General features: G+C 32.5%; 2 protein-coding genes across 12 annotated transcripts in view; one reads left to right on the top strand and one right to left on the bottom strand.

The window, feature by feature from the left end:
- The window catches only part of LOC115881828 (protein enabled), a 69829-nt gene extending 66504 nt beyond the window's left edge, over positions 1 to 3325 (bottom strand). Inside the window, exon 1 of the mRNA XM_030899515.1 lies at positions 3108 to 3325. Coding sequence (XP_030755375.1) covers positions 3108 to 3115 — 8 coding nt within the window. The 5' untranslated portion in view covers positions 3116 to 3325. The remainder of the gene's footprint in view (positions 1 to 3107) is intronic.
- Positions 3326 to 4479: 1154 nt separating this feature from the next.
- LOC115881827 overlaps positions 4480 to 13285 on the top strand; it is an 89023-nt gene continuing 80217 nt past the window's right edge. For all 11 annotated transcript variants that reach the window (XM_030899507.1, XM_030899500.1, XM_030899499.1 and 8 more), the window contains exon 1: positions 4480 to 4808. The gene's annotated coding sequence lies outside the window, so the exon portion shown is untranslated. The remainder of the gene's footprint in view (positions 4809 to 13285) is intronic.

Genomic DNA, 13285 nt, shown 5'->3' with positions numbered 1-13285 from the left:
GAACCGTATGAATGGTTATACGTTGCACGATCGGTAATTTCACCGGTCCGTCAGTTTACTGGACCGTTAAAAAAACGGATAATGTAAAAGAGCTCTTAAGCGGAATGTGGAGGGGTAGATTCTGTCAAATCTGTAAATGAATTTGGAAATTGAGGGAATATTTACCAGCTGATTTATAAAAACGGCACGCTTAAAAGACGTACATTTTTGCGTTTGGAAAAGTAATGGCGTAGTTCTTTAAGGCGCTTAAAGACAAGTCTTAAGATGAGATCTCGCTAAAATATGCCTTTAGTATATTAGTATATGACATAAATTAGGATTGGTCATTTCAGGTTTTTGGTCACTTCCTGTTTCACCGGAAATAACTACAACTTTTGATTTTTAAATGACACCTTAGGTATTTTTTACTTTAATCGATTAAAAATGACACTCTGAATAGAATGACATATCATATGGCAAAGTTTTTTTTATCCGAATAAATAAAAAAGTTATAGGGGTGAGCAACTTTTGAGACGCACCCGGTATATGATATGGTATCTTGATGGATTTGTTAAAAATAACGTAATGCGATAGAAATTGTTAGCTAAGGAGAGAATTTACAACAGAAGAATTTCATGGTTTATGGTTCTTCAAAATACGACGTTACTATTAGATCATGTTAGATTTTAAAAATCTTATGACAAATCGTCGATGAAATGTGTTAAATTGCTCCATTATTAACTCCATTATTCCTAATTTTACAGGACAGAAAAGAAACGGTACAAAAAAATATGTACACATGTGGCAAGTACCGCATGATCGAAAAAAACGGCGTCAGCGATGGCTATGAAATGAAGATCGCTGTCATTTTATATGTAAATTTGTATGGAATGGATGTCATCGATCGTCATTTCCCAGCCAGCTGGACGCCGTTTTTTTTTTAATAAAATAAAGAGATTATGGTATTATTTAGTTAAAGTCAAAAATGGAGTTAGCAGGTTAACACGTTTTACTGACGCAATGAAGTTTTCAACGCATAACTTATTTTTATATTCATGAATCTCTTTCATTTATGTACCATACCTATACCTATTATGTGCACCCTGAGATTATAATTGCTGTCCTCCATTGGCGAACTTCGAGTTCCGGGCTTTACGCCCTGGGGCTACTCGAGAACGGTTCTGAAAGGAGCTGTGCGCGATAGTCTAGTGCCACCATATGGCGCGGAACAGTTCTGGAACTTTATGACTCAATTAAATGGAGTAAGAGTATCGCGTTCTTGAACAATTCAGAGCTGCACAACTGCGTGAATGGAGGACAGCAACTGAATGGAGTGAGAGTATCGCGTTCTTGAACAGTGCAGAGCTGCTTAACTGACTTGTGTCTAGCCCTAGCAGGCAACTATTAGGCCCGACCAATCACGTTAGAGTTTTTGACAAACACAAATGAATTAACACACTTCAAATAACCACGCTAACCAACCTGATTGGTCAAGCTTAAAAGTTGACTGCTAGGGCTAGACACTTCTCTTAACTGCGTGAAAGGACAGCAAATGAATAATCTGTCAGACGAGAATAATATGACATATAACATTTACATTACTGACATACTGACACTGACAATTGTCTGTCATTAGACCTCAAGGTCAGCTGCCAACTTGTGAAAACATAATAATCTTTGGCGGGACAGACCTTTTTAATCCTATATCCATGCAATATACATATGTAATAATAATGTAATAAATGTATGAATATGTGCGTAATATTTATTATTCAGCTATTGATTATATTTTAGCCAAGACCTATGAAATTTGCTTTAAAACATCGACAAAGCCTAAAAATAAAGTGGTACTAAGAAAAAATATTTTCAAATTCAATTATGCACTTAAGAATACAAAATGCCATTAAACATTATACTGTATCTATTAATGGTCCATGTGTTTGTTGAAAACCTAAATAATATGCAAATGCTTATTGACATTTTGTAAAAGACACTTAAATACATATTTAGAAATATCTAAACATTGATCTGAAAGTACTAAAGAACAATTATAGAAACAAACATTGCAATAAAGTACCTTCTTCTACCGTCTTGACTTGAAGAACTCATTTCGGAGTAACTGAAAATTGTACTCTCGTGAAAATCAAAGCTTTGTAATTGCAACTTGATATAAAAAACACGAATCTTTCAAAATTAGACCATCTGGCAGCGGAATTAACAAATAACATGCTGTTTTAACGTTCATGAGTCAGCCCTAAAAGCTTTGTGTTGATCCTTACTTTAAATACCAGTAATTTTTTCGAAAACAATATTAAATTACAAGAATAATATAGGTACCATCACTATATTTCATATTAAAAAATTGATATACCTAGCTTGTGACTTAAATTTACTAAATAAATAACCTATTATTTTCATTATTATTTGTTATAATACATATAAATAATCAACTCTATCTATAACAGACAAAATTTAAATAGGTTACGTAAATATTAACGTAAAGATTTTAAACAAATTGAAACTGGACTATATAAAAGTGTCATGTCAAAAAAATAAACAAATTTCAAGAGAAACTCCAACATAAACAAAAAAGTCATGAATACGTGTTTCACTTTAAAATTAAACAAATTATAGAGTTGTTATCCAAAATAAAAGAATGTAGGTTTAATTAAATCAATAATATAACAATTACATATATAGAATATTAAACATAGAAAAAATAAAAGAAACTACAAATAGTCATTCAGGGGGTGGGAAGTAGATGTAATCATTATAGGATAGGTTCAACACACCCAGTGCTTCAAATCAATAAAAATACAAAATAAAGGTATAAATAACACAATTTAAAAGAAGTCGAGAATCGCAAACAAAAGAATTATAAATAGGGATGGAACAATACATAAATATCATATTTTTTTCTTAAAAACCTACTACTTGAAAGACTTTTTGTGATATAGTAGTTGAATGGCAATTTGTTTTATGAGTCACAATTATGTATTTTTTCTGCTATAATTAATCAATTTATTGTCATACAGTTTCAAATATAGATCAACACAACAACTTGCAAAATTATCCGAAGTTTGCAAATAACCGGATTAAACACCTTAATGTAGATATGCAAAACTTACCTAGACATTTTAACTTTTCAATGAAAACACCTTCAAAACATCACTTTAGAATAGCTAACATAATACCACTGTACTTTCACACCCTTAAAACTATATCTCACAATATTTTTGCCATAGTCCATCTATAAATCAACCCCAAAATTCGTCCATAACATCACTACAACACTCTCGGATTCGCCATCATTCGCCATGATATTTGACCAGCCCGTCAACCAACCAATCACACGTTGAGGTGCGCGGAGGGAAGTTTGAATCATCAAGGAAGTTCTAAGTGGTTCTAAGATTTTGTGTTAAAAGATCGAATATCAGTGACAAATCGGAAATTCCACTCAATGTTAGTTAAATACGAGACATATCAAGAAAAGCGCTAATTTTCTTAATTCAATTTCAGAAAATAATTTTACTTAAAACTGTGTATACTTGGTCAAAAATAAAATTAAAAGTCTATAACAATCAAAATCTGCTTAAAGAGTAAAAATTAATAGTTGCATTAATTACTACTGAATATGGTAATCACTGAAATGTAATATGTAATAAATTAATTTAATATATTTAAACTTAAAATTTATAAAAAAATTGGGTTACGCTGACATCTGTTATTGGTTCTATGTACTGCAGCGCTGTCCAGTATAGATACCTTATTACTCTAATAAGAAGCTTCAACATTTTACACTAGATGGACATAGCATCGATATTTTTTTAAAGACATTATTTTTTATATAAAAAATATTTGTAAACCCCAACTTAAACCCATCTTAAAACACATATTTTTATTTCTGTATTAATTATTCCGTTTACTATATATATGTAAACTTTATAATGTAAGACATCAATTCTATATAAATTAATCTATATAAATAGAACAGTGCATTTTACATTTTACATATTACATTTTTTATTTATATGATATTTTATATGTATATCCCTTGGTTATATATAGACAAGGGTACATCTCATCTATGCTGTATTTTTTACAATAATTAATAAATATAGTATATACAATGTATGCGTTATCCTAATAATATATAGTTAAATTGTATTTATGTTTATGTAGTATGCATTTTTTGGGTTGTATTTAAGTTATTTACAGATATGTGTTATGATAATTCAGTATTCGGTAGTCCTTCGTCTCTAAAAGAAAATTCATTTACAAAAAAAATAGTTCCCTCCATAACCACTATCACCAGTATGGAAACCAGTCACGGAAACCCAATGACGGAAACCAGTTAAAGAATAAAATAGCCGGTAAAACAGCTAGCCATCGTCTATAAATTAGTTCTCAAAGTTACCATAGGGGCGCTGTATGTCAAAGATCATATTGCTCATATATAAATATTTATTTTGAAATTGTGTCATTTTGTATTCTGTGGCTATATGCGATGAGGACACTTGATTCCGATTTCCGATTCCAATTTTCATAATTTTTTACAGCTCACTCCTGTGTTGTGAATTGAGTGTAGTTGTGGTGTTAGTGATATTTATAAACGGTTTAAATCATTCATCAATTTTAACACCGAAATTGTTAATTAGAGTAAGAATAAAGTGATCGATTTTGCACACCTTATGTCATAAAAAACAAAAATAAACCTATTTCGTGACAGGTTGCCTTTTGTTGATAAACAGTGAACGGTGCAAAAAAGAAAAATTGGCACAGGTTTTAAAAAAGTTGTCAATTTGTGATTTTGGTTCAACAAAACTGTGGTGAGTAGTATTTTCAATTTGGCACTAGAATTTACCGTTTAGGATTAATTTTAGAAAGTATGTAAACATTTACCTAGTAACAAAATCAATAATTGGTCATTGCGCTCAAGCAAAGGGGGTTGTAATAAATATCATGACCGCAATATAAACAAAGGAATATCAGATTTATCTTGATTTTTGTTTAAAAATTAATAATTATTATTTTCTTTGGAAAGCAGCCTCAACGAATAGTAGATACCTAATTACCTATTTTATGTAAACTATTTATATTTTTTTATTATCTTTGTAAACAACCTACGCTTAATATCTTGTAGATATTAATCAAAGAAGTTTTAATAATTAGCGATTCATTTTTATTTCATTTTATAATTTGTTCGCGATTTCCTTAAATCTCGTCAAACATATTGTATGCTTTTGAAGTGTATTTTAAAGGGCTTTCCCGAGGGCCAGAGAATAGGTACATTAAAGAAATGCTAACTTCATGTTAAAAAATTGGAAACAGACGCCACCTGGTGTCGCCTGGCAGTACTAGCTAAATTGAGGGGAATTGGAGGGGCGGGGCTTAAAAGAGGGGAAATTTTTAAAAAAATATTTTTATAAGTATCACTGACTTACTGTTTAAAGTTAATAAACATATTTTTTATTACTTTAATATAATTTAATGTATTAAAAAATATGTCTATTAACTTTACACAGCAAATCAATGATATTATTAAAGACTAATTATTTTCAGAGAAAATTCATAGTAAATAAATTACACATTAGTAAACAATATCATTTATTTTTTAGAGCTGCGATTTATATTACAATAATATTGAAATATATATATATTTTTAACAATGAAAAAGAATATCCCGGAACCTGAAAAAGAAAGATGATCAATTAATGACTTAAATTAGTTCAAAATACATTTTGCAAATAACTAGTGAATTGGAAAGATAAACATACTATTAAAAAGACTATTATTTACTGATAATACATTACATAAGTATATAATAGGTAAATAACATGCATAAGGCACTATGATACAACTACCTGTATCATGATAACACACTAATATGACAAAAAATATATGCTAATTTAAATTCCTTTAATGATCTAATGAAACACTATCTACCCTCAATGCATGCCATTCCAAAGGCAAAAAAAAACTGTTATACCAAATGAATATAAGCTGAATAAAACATAAACCAAGCCAAAGTGCATAAACAACCAAAAAATGCATCAAAAAATACTTTTATCAGATCATACCCTTGGATATATTATGTATTTTATATATCGCACATCCCGTTCAAAAGTTTACTAACTCAAAATAGAGAATATAGAGAACATTGTCAGGAGAAGTAAAAGAAAATTTAAGTTAAGGCAATATGCTCCTTTTTGCATATTAACGGCCAAATAATATAATGTTGATTTAATAAAATTTTACTGGCATCCTTCTGAGGTATAAATCAGATTAAAAGGACATTGTTTTTTTAATAATTGTTTGTTTTGTAAACATTTTTTGAAGACAATACAGTTTTGAACAGGCTGTGCGATGATCTTACTATTATTTGAGGTTAGAAAGTATTTAAATAATATAAAACATAATCAAAATCATTTTTCATCATAAATTATAGAGGTACTTACGTGTTTTGATTTTATTATCAGGAAATAATACGTTTAGTTAAACAGGTACGCTGCCAGGCAAGTTCTATCGGCGGGTCTTTGCAAGAGTTGAAATCTAAAAATACAAAAATACGTTTACATCTTAGTTGTATTTACGAATAAAGTATTTGTGTGTAATTTCTGACTTACCAGTTAATTGAATAATCGCATTAAATGCATCCAAATGGTAATTTAATATTGTAAAAAAGCAAAATTGTTTTAAATCACTTGCCAGGACAGCCCGGCCAGCTTCTTTGTTGACAAAATGGCCGCGGTATCATGATTTAAGCAATGTGAGTGACAAAGAAAGCCAATGCCTGGCAGATGTTGCTTTCTTTGTCGTTGGTCCTGGCACGTTTAAATTTGACTGTTGCCTGTTTTCCCATACAAGTGACACCCCCGTGCCGAGGGCTTTTCAGTTTTTATTTTATACTGGCAATTTACATTTCAATCTACAATAATTTATTAGCATTCATATTTCACATAAAAACAAATAGCTAGTAAACTAATGCCTGCAAGTGATAATATAAAAATTTTATTAAAAATTATAACTACTGCTAAATTATAATTACTTGCCTCATTAATTGTCAAAATTACATTGTGTATGTGGCAGATAATATTCCTTACACGAAATAATGTTTTAACTGGAGATCATCTGGAGATAAAGAATACCTATAACCAAAATGCCAAAAAGTCTTGACTGAAAATAAGTATTCCGAAAATACATTACCTACCTACCTGTGGTGTTACCTATTTTATATGAAAACTGGTTAACCCATAAAGGTTAACCCATATTTTCTACTTTCAATACTAAACTAAAGCAAATTTATTAAATAATAATACATAAAGCTAGTTCCTCTAGTATCAAATACGATTTGTTTCATGTCAAAACAAAGTGCACATTGTCGTATACATAGTTGTTCAGGTTGCTTCAGTAAAGTACCTAATGTTTTTTTTTTCGTTTTGGAGAACGTTTAGTTTTTTCATTTGTTTCGTAAAACCACATTTGCAATTGCCCTTCTACTGAATGTAAATTGAACAAGACAGCATTCAGTAGGAGGACTTGCCAATAGTAGATTCAAAAAAGAATTACCTAATACAGTTAAAAAGCAAAATAAAAACACTAAATCGCCACAATACACCAAAACACTTTTACTTTTACACTAGACGCGCGTTTCGCTAACCATGTTAGCATCATCAGCAGATGATTATATATATAAACAGTTTATAATCATCTGCTGATGATGCTAACATGGTTAGTGAAACGCGCGTCCAGTGTAAAAGTAAAAGTGTTTTGGTGTATTGTGGTGATTTAGTGTTTTTATTTTGCTGTGTAACACCAAAGGTTCCAACCCTCAACTGTAATAATAATACAGTTTCCGACAAGATCAGCACCTACCGGCATCCGACAAAATATTGTTTACGAGTATACTGAACGTAATCGTTACGTGTATGATACGATACGTCCCTGAGAGTTTTACTATTAAGGTCTCTGCACATTATCACACACGTATCGTTTCAGGGACGTAACGTCTTGATTCCAAAAATATTATTTACTGGTGAATTTACACTATCCGGCACGTATCGCATTGTTTTCGTTGAGTATACTCGTAAATAATATTTTATCGGATGTCGTTTGCTGCGGATCGTATTTTGCCGATGATCCAGATCCATACACGTGGAACGTTGAGACTTGAGACCTGTCTACGTACGTGTTGCATTACAGATGTATCAATATATATTTTCTGTACTTTTTACACTAATTTAGTTATTAATTGTTGCAAAACTGGCTTTATACAATTGCTGTCCTCCATTCGCGAATTTCAAGTTCCAGAGCTTTACGCCCTGGGCTACTCAGAACGGTTCTGAAAGGAGCTGTGCGCAATAGCCTGGTGCCTTCATATGGCGCGGAACAGTTCTGAACTTTATGGCTCAATTGAATGGAGTGAGAGTATCGCGTTCTTGAACAGTTCAGAGCTGCACAACTGCTTGAATGGAGGACAGTAAACAACTAGCGTGTACCCGCGACTTCGATCGCGTCGAATTAATCATTTGTAATGATGATGATAAAGCAAAGCAAGAATTTCCATTAACATACAAACTGGATAAAATTTTCTCACATTTATGTCAGCATGAGAAAAAACAATTGGCGATATTATTATATAATTTGGTAATAGTTGAGGGGTAGTTTCATCTCGTTGGAATTTGACTTTCGAAAAACCCGTTTGTCAAAAATAAGCTTTTTACCCAATTAGCAATTACCCAACTTTTTGGAACACCCTGTATGATTTTTTAAAAAAATTCAAAATATGTAAAAAAACAATATAAATTATGCTTGTCCAAGCGTTTTCCCGAAAGACTCACCGTTTTTTAAATAACAAATATTGTAATATTTGAGGGGCGTTTTCACCCTCTTGGAATTTGAGATTCGAGAAACCCCTCCTTATCGAACCTCTACACCCTACAGTCAATCCGATTGCCAAAAATTAGCTTTAAAAGTCAAGCAGTTTAAGCAGAATCGTTATTACCTCAATGGTCATATTTTATCAGACACCCTATATACATACATTTTTTAAAAATCTTAAATTTGTAAAACAACAAAATAAAATATACGTGTTTAATAGTTTTTTCGAAAAACTCACAGGTTTTTAAATAAAAAATATTCTAATAAGTATTTGAGGGGTGGTTTCACCTCCTTAGAATTTGAGTTTCGAAAAATCCCTTCTTATCGAACCTCTACACCCTAAAGTCAATCCGTTTTCCAAAAATCAGCTTTTTACGTCAAGCGCTTTAAGCAGGATCGTGATTAATCAATGACCAGATTTTTCGAAATACCCTCTATACTAAACTCCCTATACCTAACCTAACCTAACCTAACCTAACCTAACACCCTCTATACTAAAAAATCTTAAAATATATGTAAAAAACAAAATAAAATATACCTATTGTACGTGTTTAAGCGTTTTTTCGAAAACTTGACCGTTTTTTAAATAAAAAATATTGTAATATTTGAGGGGTGATTTCACCCCCTTGGAACTGGAATTTCGAAAAATCCCTTCTTATCGAACCTCAACACCCTAGAATCAACTTGTATGGCAAAATTGAGCTTCTTACGTTGAGTGGTTTGAGCAGGATCGTGATTAATCAGTGAGTCAGTCACTTAAGGATTTTATATATTACGGTTAAAGTCCGATGTCCGGTTAATGTCGACATTAACAGGTTAATGTTTGAGTTTGGTTTTGTTTTTGGTTGTTTTGTTGTGCGTTATTCTCGAGATTAACTGGGTAATGTCGATATTAACCGAATATCGGACCTTAACCTTAACATATATTAGTATAGATTGACAAGAATATATCTCATACTACTCCCATTATCCATCTAAAAAATTTATTAATATTATTACTTGAATCTACTTTGTTAGTTCTACTGTATTTACGAGTGATAAAAGCCAAACAGCTGGAGAAAAAAATTGCCCAGAAATGACAGTAAAACGCTAAAAATGTCCAGCGAAAGCCGGACATCTGGCGTTCTAATGTCCAGATGGCCAAATTTTATTTTTATAAACAGTCAAACTGCTAGAAAACTGGCAAGAAGTACTCTCTAGAATGTAGATTTTTTAATTAAATGCAGGAAATACTGCGGAATATTGTTCTTACGCCTCGGCTCAGACACAACATAACGATTTTAAAATCAATGGGAAATTTGCATAACTTTGTCCAAGAACTTTAATAATAAATCTTACCACAGATCTTACTGAATTCTCTAAGAATAATATACAGACATATAGTTCATATCAAATAAAGCTTTAATCACGTGATTAAGCTTGACCGGCACAGCGTTGTAATTGATTATAAATATGTAAACAGTTATTATTTACCTCACCAAAACTCGCACCTCCTTAACAGCACTTAAGGGACATGAAGGGCCATTACTACCGCTTTCCCGTTTAAAATATTCTAATAAAGTTGCGATGAGTTTTTGCCGGCTATTAAGTTATCTTGTATTACTTCGCACTAAAAGAGTTTCTAAACAGAACAGTATTCGACTGCTAGTAAAAATTTTTAATCTTACAGTATTACAACACAATTCAGTTAAATCAAAAACTCTTAATCGCAAAACGAAAGTGTCAAAACGAATGACGGTCAGGAAATAAATTAAATAAATAAATGTGGCCATTTGACATTTTTACATCAGAGCTACCACCTGAATCCCCAGCGGTGATTAATATAAATACCAGTGATTTTAATTTGTTAGTGTTTGATTTTAAGATGAGATGGTACTAAAATTGAGAGTATTGTGGAAGCTTCTCTAACTTTAAAGGGCCGTTCACACGAAAGCGACTTGCGTCCACAGTACAGTTTGCGCAAACTTGCGCATTAAGTTTAACACATTACTAGCTGCACATTTGCTGTCTTCCATTCGCGAACTTCGAGTTCCGGGCTTTACGCCCTGGGGCTTACTCGAGAACGGTTCTGAAAGGAGCTGTGCGCGATAACCTGGTGCTTCCATATGGCGCGGAACAGTTCATGAACAGTTCTGAACTTTATGACCCGATTGAATGGAGTGAGAGTATCGCGTTCTTGAACAGTTCAGAGCTGCACAACTGCCTGAATGGAGGACAGCAATTAACAGCGCTTTCGTGGAGTTCGTCCGACGGCTATCTTGGAAAAACACGACGGACGGTCCGTCGCGGACGGTCCGCTCCATCTGAAAGCGCTGTAAGTTTACTTTTGTATCATGATAACACAGGTCTGCAAAAAAATTTTTTTTGGTGCTGATAATTCCATGTTATAATTTGGTTAACTAATGTCCAAGCAGTCATGTAGAGGGGTGAAAACCGTGAAACTACCTACAGGTTCATAACTATAGGTATTTACTAAAAATAGGTACATATATTTGGATATTTTTAATGGTTACGTAGATGACACCGTAGTGATCGGACAGTCTAAAGAACAGCTACAGACTCTGATGAACATCCTAGCAGAGCACAGTATCAGAATGAGTTTGGAGGTAAACGCATCTAAGACCAAAACTATGGTGTTTTCTCGGACCTCTCAAGATCACCCTCAATTGGACATTGTTGTTAATAACACCACTTTACATAATGTACAAAAGTACTGTTACCTGGGTAGGGAAATAAACAGTCAGCTCGACCACTCTATAGAGATTAAAAGGAGAATAGAAATCGCTCGTGCAGGATTCGTTAAGATGCGAAGGTACTCTGCAAACCGCGTTTGTCCATAGGGGTAAGGTTGAGAATACTCAAGTGCTACGTTTGGCCTTTGTTGCTATACGGGTGCGAAACTTGAACCCTAAAACAGAAGGACCTCAGGAAGGTGGAGGCATTCGAAATGTGGCTTTATAGGCGAATGCTACGTATAAGCTGGACCACTAGAACAACAAATGTGGAAGTACTGACCAGAATGAACACCCGTACCCACTTAGTCAACACAACAAAAATAAGGAAAACCGCTTACCTCGAGCATATAATGAGACACGAAGAATTCATCAGCTTCAGCTAATACTTCAAGGTAAAATCGAGGGAAAGCGCGGCATAGGAAGGAAGAAGAAATCGTGGCTTCGAAATATACGAGATTGGACAAATACTTCAAACGGGAATACTTTAATACATCGAGCCTAACATAGGGAAGATTTTGCCATAGTGGTCGCCTCAAACCTCAACGGAGACGGCACCTAGGAGGGAGGAATGGTTACTGTGTAGTAAACTTATTTCTGAAGCTATGCCTTATATGTATAAAGATATATTAACTTTAAGCTATATTTTTTTAATTGTATATGTTAAATATATCATATATATGTTAAGTATATGTTAATATGTAAAAAATTACTTAAAATTGCTTCTTTTTTGTTTTTTAAGCGACAAAGTGACGAATCATTTATTTAATTAATAGTTGTGAAAAGAAAAATATTAGCTGGTTATAAAAAAAATATAAACTAGTTACGAAACGAAACATATATTTCAAAACGTTATAGGAGCATGAAAAATAAAATGTCACATTAATTATTGTGAAAATTACAAAAAAAAATTATCACATTATTTTATTTTTTTGCATTTGTGAAAAATTTCTTAGAAAATAAGAGGGCTGAAAGTTACGAGGAATTAGTTCTTGACTGTTAATGAGCGCTAAAAATCTTCGATGTAATATGAGTATAAAGGTACATTATCTGCATAGCCACTTAGACACAGGGATATGCAAAAGCCTTGGATCAAGTGAACCAGATGCTGCCATATAAATATACTAAATTCTACGCTGTTTAGATGGTATCAAATGTTTTATCAAAGTTGACTTTGATGGCTTCCTAGCATTAAAAAAGCAAGTATACTGGTAGAATCAGGGTATCTAATATACTTAAAATCAGTTTTAGTTTTGGCGGCACCAAAATCATTGTAGACCTGTGTAATCATCATCATCATTTTCAGCCTATTCAACCATTTCCAACTATGGTGTAACCTCTCTTACATATATATTTATATAATCTTTCTGTAATTGCACCCATTGTTGTTCAGTGTTGTGTTGTGTTATTTACTAGAATGTCTTTCTTGCCTACCAGTTCGTTGTATTTTACTCTTTATTTTACTTTGGTTTTTGCTAAATTCATTTTGAGCTCTACTTTATTACTGGCTGTGTTTATTTTGTTAATTTATGCTTGTAGTTCCTCGGGACTATTGGCAATTAGGACTATGTCATCAGCGAATCTTAAATGGTTAAGATATTCTCCATCTATTTTCAATTCTTTGTTGATCCAGTCTAGTTGAACGAAGTGAAGATTTCTCTGTAGTGTTGCTGTAAATAGCATTATCACGTCTC

Source organism: Sitophilus oryzae, unplaced genomic scaffold (assembly GCF_002938485.1).
Source record: "Sitophilus oryzae breed Bouriz unplaced genomic scaffold, Soryzae_2.0 scaffold_1743_pilon_pilon, whole genome shotgun sequence".
NCBI lineage: Eukaryota > Metazoa > Arthropoda > Insecta > Coleoptera > Curculionidae > Sitophilus > Sitophilus oryzae.
The sequence above is the reverse complement of the archived record's forward strand: the minus strand, read 5'-3'. Positions and strand labels throughout refer to the sequence as shown.